Genomic DNA, 14,537 nt, shown 5'->3' on the forward strand with positions numbered 1-14,537 from the left:
GCATTGTCAGATCTGCTGTTCTACTGGATGTTTTCCAGTGTCGGTTCCTCTTCATCGGTTTAAGACGTGGACTCTGTGTCCGTTTCAGGATCTGATTGTCATGGGGGCCCCGGGGACATCCTACTGGACCGGGTCTGTCCTGGTCTACAACACAACCAGCAGAGCCATGGCAGTTTATCTGGACGACAACTCAGAGACTATCAGCTTTGGCAGCTACCTGGGTAAGAGATGCTGCTGCAGTCATATGACTCAGGTGATGCGTTCAGAGGAAGTATGACAACTGGAGAACAGGGACTCAATCAAATTAATGAAATTCTATTTAGAGAGAGAGAGAGAGAGAGAGAGAGAGAGAGAGAATGGGGGGGACACATGGATTCACCGCAAACTGAACTATAACTGTTAAAAAGTAGAACTACTGTTACTAGTATAACTACCAATAACTAGTACAAATACCCATAACTGTTAATATTACTTGTAAAAACTATGAAGGCCGATGTTGAAGGGCTGATTTGTGTTGGAATAATTAAAACTTCTGCATTGGCATACGGTCAGATGTGATAACTGGTCAGGGATTCTGTTTTAATTCTTTATTTTCTCTTCAGGCAGATTATTTACAGGTGGAACAGTTCAGGTGATGACATGGGTAGGATGAGATGACATGGATGAGATGATTTTAAATCTTAAACAAAGGGAAACAATAACTGTATTACCAAAACAATTCCAAACATGTTCAAGGATATTCAACTAACAATAACACAAAATAACTCACTCAGGTATGCATCCATCCAGTCTGTGCATTTAAGTCTGATTCTTCTTCAGGCCGCATGCTCTACGTCAGACAAAGGGAAAAAGAGGATGGGCTGGGCCTGATCCTTCCTCTTAAAGGGTTGGGTGTGGCCTGATAGGTGAGGTGAGGGCCTGCCCCTCCCCAACCAGGAAGTGGAGTTTTTAACACTACTATTCCAAATACAAGTACTAACAGTGGATATACTGTAAATTCCGGACTATAAGCTGCTACTTTTTTCCCACGCTTTAAACACTGCGGCTTATACTCTGACGCAGCTTATACGACGATTTTACCTTATTGCCTGCCACACCCCAGGGAAGAATCTCTCTATTGTTACCAGGTATGCAACGTTTTAACAACTTAACCTTTATAAAGTTAATATTAACACACACAAAAGGGGAACTTTTAAGGAAAAATAGTAAACCTTCAAATGTTAATATTGTTTCACAAATATACAAAACAAAACTCTGAAGAAAAACACCCAATAAAGCTCTCCAGAGACCATCATAAATTTAAAGCATCTCAGAATTAATGCGCACGTCGTGCGTAATGTTAAATGAAAATGATATTACAACAGACGTAATTACTTGTTTTTAATCTTTATATTTTAAAAATAAATTAAAAGTCCTACTCTAACGAAAAACAAAAATTTGTTCACTTTCAAGTGTCTTTCAAGTCATTTTAAGTCCGTGAATCCACAGCTGGCGCAAAAGCAAGTCAATCCCGTATTGGCATGAATCCAAAGGAAACCCCGATAAGTCCACCGACAAAAAAAAAGAAAGAGAAAATGTGCTTTTATTACTATCCTTTTATTGCCTCGTTTTTTGTCTTTTGTTTTTTAATCATCATATTAACAACGAATCAACCTATAGATATGACAGCAAGCTCACACATACCATACCCATTTACATATAGGGAATAATTTCATTTGAACTCAAAGAAAACCTTTATCCAATTACCGTCCAGTTTTGACGCAATGAAAAAAAAAGGTTCCACTCGGTTCCATAGACTTCCATAGAAGCCAGGCTTCAACGGGGAAATGCACTGACCATAGATCGTATGAGGAAACAGCGCAACGGGAATGTACAGTATGAGAAGTGAACAACATCGAGTCTGATGATTTGTGATAAAGCTGATTCTGAACGAACTCGTCTGTGAGATGAACGTATTTTAACACATGTGTAGTCAATGAAATGTCAACACAACCAAACATATTTAACCATTTAATTTTTATAATGACAGGGAAAGCCGGGCTTCTCTTGCAGTCTGTGAGAAATCGCCACTGGTGGACACCCGCGGCTTATAAACCGGCGCGGCTTATACGTGTACAAAATTGATTTTCTTTCTAAAATTAGGGTCTGCGTCTTATATTCAGGTGCGGTCTGCATTTGTTAGTACCAATAATAGAAACCTCTACCATTTATGTAACTATATATTAAACACTATCACAACTATATGGATAAATGAATAGTGATGATGGAGAGAAAAAGAGGAGCAGAGAGGAGGACAGACAGGAGGAGGAGCAGAGAGGAGGAGCAGAGAGGTGGTCAGACAGGAGGAGGCGAGAATGATTTCTGGTCACAAACGAGGATAAAGGAGCTGAAAAACAAGTAAATGAGAGGAGCCTATGAATGTCTAACTCCAGATGTCGGCTTACTGAGATAAACAGACAGAAGTATGTAAGTATTTCCCTCAGTTTGGTCCATGACCTCATTGAAGATAGACTCCCTGTCACTGATGTTTATTTCACTGTCATTTGTTTCATTGTCCTGAGTTTAACCTCAGAAAACCAACAAGGCCATGACACCTTGTTGATGATGTTGGTTGTTTGTTTAATGTTAATGGATGAACCGCTGTCCCATTAGAGGTGGGGAAACTGGCCAAACTCAATAGACGTGCCATTGTTATTAGTTATTTCCAGTGGTCTTATTTTTGTACACTTAACCCTGGTTTGTGTGCATCTGCTGATGTTAAATCACAGAGGAAAGCTGCAAGATGCAACTAAGACTAAAGTTCAACGGCTGTTTTCTCTGGTGTTTTAAACCCCCTTTATTGCATTTTTGTTATTTGATCGTCTGGTTTCTCAAAGTTAACTGACAGGTGACTAATGATGCGTCCTCTGAATACATTAACATTCTGCATTTCCTGGTGCAGTCACTGGACAACTTATGCAAACAAATAGTTATAACAATTTTAGTCACTTCCATAAGTCTGTGCAGGTCATCACTGCAGTGATCAGCTACTGTCAGCAGATGACACAGCCCCAAATAAAACCAGAGATATTTTTTTTCTGCTGCTTACATAGACTTTCATCCTCCCATTTCTACATATGATGGGACTGAAACTGGTTCATCACATTGTGCCTCTTTGGCCCTTTTGGACTGACATGCCTCTCTCTGTCTCATAGCATTTAGCATCCTCCATTCAAAACAGTGGAATAGTTAGCATTTAGCATCCACCATTCAAATTAGTGTTCTAATTAGCATTAAGCTTCCTCCTTTCAAATCAGAGGAAATGTTAGCATTTAGCCAGAAATGGAACAGTGGAATAGTTAGCATTTAGCATCCATCATCCTAAATACTAGAATATTTAGCACTTAGCATTCTCCATTCAAAGTAGTGGTCTAATTAGTATTTAGCTTCCTCCTTTCAAATCAGAGGAAATGTTAGCATTTAGCAGGAAATGGAACAGTGGAATAGTTAGTATTTAGCATCCATTGTCATAAATACTAGAATATTTAGCACTTAGCATCCTCCATTCAAAATAGTAGTCTAATTAGCACTTAGCATCCTCCATTCAAAACAGTGGAATAGTTAGCATTTAGCATCCGCCATTCAAATTGGTGTTCTAATTAGCATTAAGCTTCCTCCTTTCAAATCAGAGGAAATGTTAGCGTTTAGCAGAAAACAGAACAGTGGAATAGTTAGCATTTAGAATCCATCATCCTAAATATTAGAATATTTAGCACTTAGCATCCTCCATTCAAAATTGTGGCCTAATTAGCATTTAGCATCCTCCTATCTAAACAGTGGAATAGTTAGGATTTAGCGTTCTCCATTTAAATTAGTGGTATAATTAGCATTTAGCATCCCTCATTTGAAAACACTTTCATTTGAAGGCCCTTTTCACTGAGTAATTTCAGATACAAATACAGATTCTGTTTGAAACGTCTGTTTCACGTTTCCGCTAAGAAACAAGTTATCTTCTAAAAATCATAGATCAAGGCACCTACAGCTTTCAGTGTTTGTTTTGAACAGGAAGTTGAGCAGAAAGGTGTGATGTTCTGCAGATGGTGTCATTTCATATATTTTGTTTTTTCACACAGATACTGAAAATATGTGTGAAATATGAAACGAGATCATACAGTAGTGTTGCACAGACATGCAAAACAAGCTAAAAATACTGAGTTTAACAACACAGATTAATCACTTATGACTGAAAACACTTGAAATGAAACACAGAAATGTAAACAGCCTTAAATCCAGGGTTTAGTAGTATGAAGAGACGTGCTGTTGGTGGTTTGAACATATCGAAAGCTGTGGTCTGTTATACTCCGCTGAACTGAGCTACTTGTAACCACCACCACATGTAAAACCAAACCCTGACTTTAACCAACAGCCGGTGCTGTCATTTTAACCCAATAAGGACTCCCATTAAAACAGGCCTATATTTATTTTGTTTGTACAATAAGAGAGTCAGAAAATATCTTTTTTGTGAATTCTTTTGCACCTTATATCAGGAAGAACTTAACTTTCAATATCTGTCCATTAATTATCATTATTATATGTAATAAATGCTTAAAACAGTGTGTTATAGTAGAAAATTAAAAAACAGACTTGAATATTTTATCATATTTATTATGAAAAACAACTGTAAATGTTCATAATGAAACTTTATGAGATTATAGAAATAAACTTTCAACTGTTTTCCATGTGCTGAAACATTTGAGTTTGTCTAGATCATTTTGTGTCCTTGTTCTTTTTATTTTTCTGTGTTATTTCTAGTCATTTTTATCCAGCATGATAGTCTGTGTTCACTTTGTCTAGTTGTAAACAGAGCCCCTCATTTCACTGACAAAAACATCCATCATCTGATTCAAATACAGACACTGCATCTGTTTATGCCCTGGATAGCTCTGCATATAGATTTACACACACACACACACACACACACACACATATATATATATATATATATATATATATATATATATAAAATATTTTCAGAACCCAATCTCAGCTAAAAGATGACGTTTGGATTTTGTCAATGGCACAAATGGTTAAAGAGTTATGGCAATTTGAATGATGCAAAAACGGGGCATCGGAAACACAACTGTCTTAAAAGGGTTTTAAGGTCTTCCAAAATGCTTAAAACACTTTGAGGTCTCTTTTGGAAGACAATTTTACCAAAATATCCAGAGATCATTCGCACATTGTTCATGAAGTTCATCGGCGCGGACTGTTAGTATGTTGTAATGTCCATTGTGTGTATAAATAGTAGTGTGTGTTATTGCTGCATTATGTTACAGCTGTTTGTTTCCTTCTGGTTTATTTCCCGTCACTATCTCTATATCAGGATATAGTTTCAGTTATGTTACAGTTATGTCTCGTGTCGAATGCACATCATGATCAGTCTCTTCATCTCATTTCCTCACTCAGGGAACAGGGAAGTGGTTGGAGACAGCCCACTCACTCCTCCAGCCACTTATCGGTGGTTGTTTCTAGCAGCAGGATTAGAGGTTTTGGGGGTAGTTGATGTGGGAGGTGTAGAGGTCAAGAGGTGCACACTGTAGATCAAAAACAAAAAATGCAGCTACTGCACTGAATGTGGTATTTGATCAAATGAACTTATAACACTCTGAAGTCTGTATTAAAGCATCGTTGTATTCTGCTTTTCAGGTTATTCTGTTGCAGCTGGTCACTTTCTGAGTCCCTCTAGTTTGGAGGTGGTGGGCGGAGCTCCGCAGTACAACCAGCGTGGAAAGGTACGACCTGTTCACCGGATGTTTTTGGACTATTACCAGAATAGAAATGCTAACATATCTGTGTAAACACAGGTCTACATCTTCTCCATCGAATCCAGCATGTTACGGGTCATCTCTACAGTGTCGGGAATGGAGGTAAGAAGCAGCATGATACAAGAACCCACCATTCAAAACAGTGAAACTATTAGCATATAGCATCTATCATTATAAACCAGTGGGGTAGTTAGCACTTAGAATTCCCATTTAAAACACTGCAGTAGTTAGCAATAATCATCTTCATATCAAATTAGTGGACTAATTAGCATGTAGGATCCTCCATTCAAATTAGTGAAATAATTAGTTAGCATCTTCTTTTCAAACAATGGAGTAGCACTGCAATAATTGCTCTTAGCATTTTAACATTGAAACTGTTAGAATATTTAGCACTTATGATCCTCCATTCAGTTCAGTGGGATAGTTTGTATTTAGCATCCTCCATTCAAAACAGTAGTATAGTTAGCATTTAGCATCCTCCTTTCAAATTATTGGCATAATTAGCATTCAGCATCACCCACTTAAAGCAGTGGCGTAGTTAGCATTTAGCATTCTCCATTCTAATCAGTGGCATAATAAGCATTTAGCATCATCCACTTAAAACAGTGCAGTAATTAGCATTTAGCATCCTCTATTCAAATTAGTGGTTTAGTTAGCACTTAGCAGCCTCCATTCACTTTAATGGAAGAATTAGCATTTAACAATGTCTTCCTGTTCGCAGCTGGGATCGTACTTCGGCTCCAGTGTTTGTGCCGTTGATCTGAACGCTGATGGGCTGTCAGACCTGCTGGTTGGTGCTCCCATGGCAACAGGCGCGGCCAGGGAAGAGGGGCGGGTTCACGTGTACATGAACCAGGGGGAGGTGATTGAATACAAACACACAAATAATAAATATCATTGTGAGTTTTTATTCGCTCACACTGAATATGTCTCAGGCTGAGCTGTTGGAGGCGGAGTTTCAGCTAAAAGGAAGTGATGCCTACGCTGCCCGGTTTGGTGAGGCCATCGCTGACCTGGGAGACCTGGATGATGACGGTTACCCAGGTAATGATCACCCATGCACATCATCACACATCAGCATTGAAAACATATGCTATATGGACAAAAGTATGTGGACAAATTGAATTCAGGTGCTTCACATCTCACTGAGGAAGAAAAATCTCCCATTAAACTTTAAGGAAATGTTTATGTTTATAAACTATATGGACATAAATATTGGGACACATCATGTCTACAGCTGTAAGATGTCCTGTTCATACTGAGTTGAGATAAAAACATCAATATTTCCTTAAAGTTTAATGGGAGATTTTTCTTCCTATGTGAGATGTGAAGAAAGTAGATGGTTAGTTGGAAGCAAAGATAATAATTTAAACCAAACTAACCAATGCAATGTGATATTTATCCCAATATAAAACTATATTATGACATTTGTTATTAATGTTTTGTAGCCTAGCCCAGTGTCCACATACTTTTGTCCATATATTGTACCTATGGTGTCACTGCACCATAGGATCAACAATTCTGCTCTGGAGCATCTGGGGCTTCACTGAGTTGCTCAAAGGCACTTTAGCAGCACAGATGAGGAAGCTAAAACTAATGTCTGACTGCTGTCGTGAGTGCAGTAAACACACCACACACATAGTGTTTATGTATTTAAGGTCTAGGTTTAATGTAACTGTCACTTCCTGATAACTAAACACCCGCCCTCACTCACCCACTCAGGACCTTCAGCATGTGCACGAGGGGTGGAGTGTGTTATTAAGTTCATTAAAGTTGTAATGACAAACTCTGCTGCTGTGAAACTGAAGCGGGCCTGTAATCTGAAGCAGCAGGAGGCAGATGAAAGCCCATGTGTGCGTTGAGTCGCCGTCTTCATTAAAGAAAACTGTTGGACCATTGGACCAGCGCATCTTCAAAGAGCTCAGGTTAAATATTAAAGGAACACGCCACCGTTTTCTCATGTTTAACCAGCTGACTCCCACCAGATTAACCCTCAATGAGGCCAACATTTATTTATTCAGATCAGAGTAAGTGTAAGTTCTGTTTAGAGTACTTTCACAGCTGCTCTTCAAAGCCACCAGAGCAGTCGTTCTCAAGCTATTTCAACTCAAAACCCTAAAGATAAATCCTAATGTGTCTGTTTTTCACATGCTTCCAATATTATCTAAGCCGCAACACATTTTTACCAAAAGAAATGCAATCATAATGTACACAAAAAACACAATCCTGCTTTGAAAAAAAAATAGAAAAACAATCAAGAAAAGAAATAAAAATGAGCAAAATAATCAATAAAATGAACAGAAATCTGCTAAATCATTGATAAAATGGAGAAAAATGTGCAAAAATAACAAATAAACTGAAAGGAAAAAAATTAAGAAAATGAAAAGATTTATTAAAGATAAATCTTAATCTTAATGAATCTTTTCATTAAGAAAATGAAAAGATTTATTAAAGTATTTGAGAAAGCTGACAAAAATGAGATCAAGAAAAAGAACCAACATGAGCAAAATCTAGAAATTTTGTATAAATTAAGAAAGAAATTGGTCAAAAATTAGCAAATTAACCAATAAAATGTACAAAGTTAGCCAAATAATGGATAAAAAAAAAAGAAAAAAAATCAAGCAAATGAAATTATTTCCACTCAAACCCTACAGATAAATCTTAGTGTGTCCATTTTTCTGACTCAAATGTAACACATTTTTATCAAAACAAATCCAATCATAATGTACACAAAAACAATCCTATAAAAAGTGTCTCGTCTGTTTTTCGACTGAAGCCTCTGCTCTACTTGACTAGGTTTTTGTTGTGGGTCAGTATTTAATAAACTCTTCCAGAGGATGATCTTCCTTTAACTTAATTTGGAAAATGAATTCCCATATCATATTAGTGTTATTCCTTTTACTCTCACTGGAAACAACTCTGTGACCCACTTAAGATCCTGAACGTCAGTTTGGGAAAAGCAGAAATGGAGCAATTTTACCTCAAATAACATAGAAGTTGATGCTGTATACTTGTGATAATTTCAGAGTCATTATGTGTTATAGTTCACCGGCAGATCGGCCATGAGCTGTTGTGAAGGTGCTGTGTCTGGTGTTGTCTTCGTTGCCATCTTTGTCGTTGCTGTCTTCGTTGTCACTGTCGTTGGCAGTGGTGTTATTATTGTCGTTATCATCGTTGTCATCTTCGTTGTCATCATCATCATCGTCATTGTCATTTTCTTCATCATCTTCATCGTTATCGTCTTCATTGTCATCTTCATCGTCGTCATCATTTTTGTCTTCATAATTGTCATCTTCCTTGTCGTCTTTGTTGTCGTCGTCGTCATTGTCTTTGTTAATGATTTCTTCAAACATCTTCTCTGCTGAAACTGCTGGTCTAATGATATATGTATCTTCCTTGGGACAGTGTCTACAGAGTTTGTTCACAGTTTTGAGAAGTTTTGATTTTTAAAAAAAAAATTTTTTTAAAATATTTAAAACATGCCATTCCTTATAGTGCTCCATATTTTGATGGTTTATAACATGTAAATGGTTACAGATATCAATATAGTTCCTAGTGATCACTGATAGAAGTCATATTTGGACTTTCATTGAATTAGTTGAGTTCTCCTCCAGTGAAATTACCTCCAGCTTTTATTGGGGGATTGATCTCCTGCATTCAGACCACAGGACTCTAACATAGAGACAGAACGCTGACATACACGGACATTGGAACTATTTTTCTTCTTGGTCTGGTTTTTTCATTGAAATGCTGAAAACGTTAATAGGACATTTCCCCTCATTCCCCCTAATGTTGGTGTTTTCAGGCTTGTTTGTCCTGATAATTACACAGACATTATCCTGGCTCACAGGATGTCCTCTACGTGAAATAATCCAACCATTCAGCAACTCTTCCAGTCTTCATTTTCCATCTCACTTCGTGACAGAACAATAATGTCCTCTGAGCTGCAACAACACACTCACATGGCAACTTGCGACAAGGACACATGTCTTTTCTTGTGAGGATTCGGTTATTCTAATACCACGTTTCACTTCCCCATGTGCAACAGTTACACTGAAATAACTTGTTCTTTTTACATATTATTTCACAAGTTACTGCATCCTGTGTTTAGCCGCCACACGAGTGTGATTAGCTTAAAATATGTCTATGTTGTACTGATGTCCCAGACCCTGACCAGTAGGGGTCAGTCTGGTTAGAACACACTTAGAACCAGAACTACCAACAAACCAACCCTCTGTATCCACAGACTGTACCAGTCACTGAATAAAGGATAAAGATCAGTGTTTCCACACATCTGTATTATGGTTTCATCAAGTTTTATTCAAACTAAAACTAATAGACACTTATTTTAACAGTGGCTAAAACAACACTCTGTCTTATAATGTTGACGTGCTGCATCAGCTGATAGTTTACATTATAGCTCTGTTAGCTCTGTTTTTAGATGGGAAACAGCCACAGTAAAACCACAAATCACTAAAGTATAATAAAACCCAACTAAGAGATGGTTTAAACAGACTGAACATCAGTGAAAGTAGCATAAAAGGCACTAAAATTAAACTCAAAAGGTAGAAAAAACTAGAACTAGAAGATAATAACTAAAAGATAATAAAACTAAGCAAAAAAATGCTAAACCCAAGTAAAGGAGGATTAAACTAAAGTATAATAATAATAATAATAATAATAATAATTTGTATAAAAAACAGTAAAATGAAACTACATTTTGGTAAAACAGACTAAAATTTGGTAAGACAAATCTAAAAGATTGTACAACCAAACTATTTGATGGTGAAACCAGACTTAAAGATGAAGACTGAAGTATTGTAAAACCAAACCAGGTGACCAAATGAAAATAGTTTCTACACGTCTGTATTATGGTATCAAGTTTTCTTCAAAAACTAAAACTCATATACGCTCATTTTAACAGTGGCTGAAATAACACTATGTCTTATAATTTTCACATGCTGCATCAGCTAATAGTTTATATTATAGCTTTGTTAGCTTAGCTCTGTTAGCTTAGCTCTGTTAGCTTAGCTCTGTTTTTAGACTAAAACAGTCACAGTAAAACTACAAATCACCTCTGTTTTCTGTTCGGTTTGTGTTGTCAGTAGCTGAACTAAAGATCTGTTTGGAATCTAACAAACAAGGTCAGAACTGTCACAGTTTAGTCTGAACCATGGATTAACAAACAGCAATATAGCAAAGATAAGAACATCCCATAATAACTTTTTACTTTCAGAAGCCTCAGAATCAAACTCACCCGTGTAGAAGAAATGCTGATATTTATCATTAAACTCTATTCTTTACATTTAAGAAAACAGTTTCTATTTTTATCATTTCTTTTCTTTGACTCTGACAGTTGTTTCTTAATGGTTCTCATCCTCAGAGTGACTCACTACTCCCTCTAGTGGTCACATAAATCCTCCGGTCTGTAGCTGAAAATATGTACACTTCATATCTGTACAATCCAGTACATCGGCATCTTTGGCAGAACTTCACAGCTCTTTATTATAAACACTATGATGGGAATTTAGGTTATTTTTAAAATATTAAAAAGTAGAAATACTACATATAGATCATTTAAAGTAACATAAACAAGCCAGAGAGTTTTTCTCTACAGTCAGACATGACCTGATGTTGTGTCTGAGTGGAAGGAAGGAAACCATGAATAAAAGCAGAGTCTTTATGTTAATGCAGATTGTGTTTGTGTAGATGTGGCGGTCGGTGCCCCACAGGAAGACGAACTGAGAGGAGCCGTTTACATCTACAATGGCCGAGAGGACGGCATCTCACCAACTCCTTCACAGGTACAAACCAACACCAACATCACATGTATGTGCAACAACCAGCAGCGCCTCAGAAAACCTGCAAAGTCATAGTTTTATCATCTGACGAACACACAAAAATACACATTTAATTCACATATGCCTTCAAAGACACTGCACTGCATCCTGTCACACCTCGACTGCAGCAACAGCTTCAACTGAAATAAATCTACAAACATCACATCAAACAGTAAAACACAAACAGGAACCATTTACTGCACATTGACCTTCATACTTTAACCCTTTCATGCATGAATTACGAGAACCTTAGTCCAGATTTGATTCCTCTTTAAACAAGAAAAAAAAATGCAATTGAATTTTTTTTTTATGAACCTGTTTAAGTTTCAAGTTTATTTGTCAAATGCGTTCAGGGTACAAGTACCATGGAAATGAAACACAGTGTGCCCTGGCTGTCTCTCCGCCCAATATCAAAAAATAAATAACAAACAAATAACAATAAGAATCACAGCAATAATAAAAACACTTAACAATACATAACACTAGCCCTCCTATTTGTAATACAAAAACATAAAATAAATAAATACAATTATAAAAGCTTTAAGTCAGGCTGCAGGTTTCCAGCTACCTCCTCCTGGCTGAGCTGCTGTTTAGCTGTCATGTAGCCTGAAGAAAAAAACTGTCTCTGAAGGGAGTAGTGTGGGTTTTGATGCTTTGTAAGCGCTTTCCTGACAGTAGATAATAAAAGAGACTGTGTGCGGGATGACTTGTGTCCTGTATGATGCCCAGAGCCTTTTTCCTGCTGTGGTTTGTGTAGATGTCCTGCAGTGGTCGTAATAATGGTGCTTCAGTGATTTTAGATGCCGATTTTACTGTTTACAGTTTGAACTTGTTCTTAATGGAGTTCCATAAATGTTCACTTAGCTGGACACCATGAAGCACAGAAATATGTATTTAACAAACCAATATCAAACAATGGTGAAAACTCTGAAATACATTTTTAATGCTGCTAATCTGATGTTTTCTCACATTTTAACACATTCTAAGACTAGTTATTACTTATTTTATGGAGTAACAACTAAATATTCTGCATCATATTATTATGAGGACATATTTTATGACATTTATTTTATTTCTAAACATTTTTAATGCAAAAGTACATACCAACACATCTGATTTGTGTAGATTTATCTTGAGTAAATTGTGTTTTGGTGTCGTTGTTCTCTAGCGGATTACAGGATCCATGTTGGGTCGTGACCTCAGGATGTTCGGCCAGTCACTGAGTTCAGGGGTGGACATCGACGGCAACGGTTACCAGGGTAACCAGGACTGTCTCCTGACGTAATCGACACATTTCTTATCTTCCCTCTGCGTCATATCAGGTTTAACTCTGTGTTTTTGTTCTTAAGACGTGGCCATCGGTGCGTTCCTGTCAGACTCAGCTGTCGTTCTCAGGTAAAAAAACAAAACAAAAGACCTTAATCTGTGATTCAGGAAAACAGTTTTCTTCCTGAGGCTCATTTTAAGGAAGTGATGCCTCTGAGGAAGCAGGGAAGAGCATATCTATCTGCAGATTATACTGAGAAAACATGTCAGTAAATAATCAAGATCATCTGTTTTTAATCATCAGGAAACTGGAGCTCATATGACTCTAAAAATAGTCTGAGCTCTGATGCAGGGAGGCAAACAGCTGAACATTTGTCTGTTTTAGGACCCGTCCTGTTGTCCGGGTGGAGGCGTCTCTGGTTCTGCCGGAGCAGGTTGACCAGCAGGTGGCGCTCTGCAGAGATCATAAGACTCCGTCGGTGTGTTTCAACGTCACTGTGTGTTTCACCGTCAGCTCCAGACAGTACAGAGGAGCCATAGGTAAAGGAAATCTAACCTCACACTGTGTCTTATAATGTTGACATTCTGCATGAGCTGATAGTTTAATGTATAGCTCTGTTAGCTTAGCTCTGTTAGCTTAGCTCTTATTTTTAGACTGAAAACAGCCACAGTAAAACCACGAATCACCTCTGTTTTCTGTTGGATTTGTGTTGTCAATAGCAGAACTAAAGATCTGTTTGGAATCAAACAAAGTCAGAACTGTCACAGTTTAGTCTTAACTGTGGATCAACAAACAACAACTTAGCAAAGATAAGAACATCCCATAATAATTCTATACCTTCATAAGCCTCAGAATCAAACTCACCTGTGTAGAAGAAACACTGACATTTCACCATCAAACTCCATTCTTTACATTTAAGAAAACAACAGTTTCTATTTTTATCACCTTTTTTCTTTGACTCTGACAGTTGTTTCTGTCTGGTTCTCATCCCCAAAGTGACTCACTACTCCAGCTAGTGGTCACATAAATCCTCCAGCCCGTTAATGGAAATAACTTCACTTCATATCTGTACAATTCAATACATCGGCATCTTTGGCAGAACTTCACATCTGTTTCTTCTAAAAACTAATAATATGAGGTCATTTTTTTATATTTGAAAGTAGAAAATCTACATATAGACCCTTTACGGTAAGAAAAAAAATTGATAAGCACATACAAATTTGTATTTCATGGATATAAATAGCTCTACTTGTGTCTTAAAATCATCTTTATCCTTCACACCTTGACAGTGATCCAAAGTTGAACATTTCAGATGATTGTATGTGATGAAAATGGTACAAACACTCACCAATGAAGTGGTTGGAGTTGCTCTTGAATATATTTCACACAACATTTCTTCAGATATTCTATTTAACTCTTCTCACTTCCTGTAGTAACACCAGATGTTTTCATGCAGCTTTAGTCAGAAAACCCACAACATGTCGTTATTATTTCCAGTTCACATCTTAAAATATCGCTGTCAGGCTCTATTAACCTTTTACCTTAAACAGTATTTTTGAGTATTTATGTAACAGTTAACCCTCCACTGTCCCACCCACAGAGGTCCTTTAATCACCAAAAGCACAT

General features: G+C 37.2%; 1 protein-coding gene across 3 annotated transcripts in view; it reads left to right on the forward strand.

The window, feature by feature from the left end:
• itga4 (integrin alpha 4) overlaps window positions 1–14,537 on the forward strand; it is a 34,902-nt gene that overhangs the window by 6,791 nt on the left and 13,574 nt on the right. For all 3 annotated transcript variants that reach the window (XM_030125027.1, XM_030125024.1, XM_030125026.1), the window contains 9 exons: window positions 89–221; window positions 5,686–5,771; window positions 5,844–5,906; window positions 6,526–6,666; window positions 6,740–6,848; window positions 11,514–11,608; window positions 12,813–12,903; window positions 12,994–13,039; window positions 13,296–13,450. In XM_030125027.1, coding sequence (XP_029980887.1) covers window positions 89–221; window positions 5,686–5,771; window positions 5,844–5,906; window positions 6,526–6,666; window positions 6,740–6,848; window positions 11,514–11,608; window positions 12,813–12,903; window positions 12,994–13,039; window positions 13,296–13,450 — 919 coding nt within the window. The remainder of the gene's footprint in view (window positions 1–88; window positions 222–5,685; window positions 5,772–5,843; window positions 5,907–6,525; window positions 6,667–6,739; window positions 6,849–11,513; window positions 11,609–12,812; window positions 12,904–12,993; window positions 13,040–13,295; window positions 13,451–14,537) is intronic.

This window comes from Sphaeramia orbicularis, chromosome 21 (assembly GCF_902148855.1).
Source record: "Sphaeramia orbicularis chromosome 21, fSphaOr1.1, whole genome shotgun sequence".
NCBI lineage: Eukaryota > Metazoa > Chordata > Actinopteri > Kurtiformes > Apogonidae > Sphaeramia > Sphaeramia orbicularis.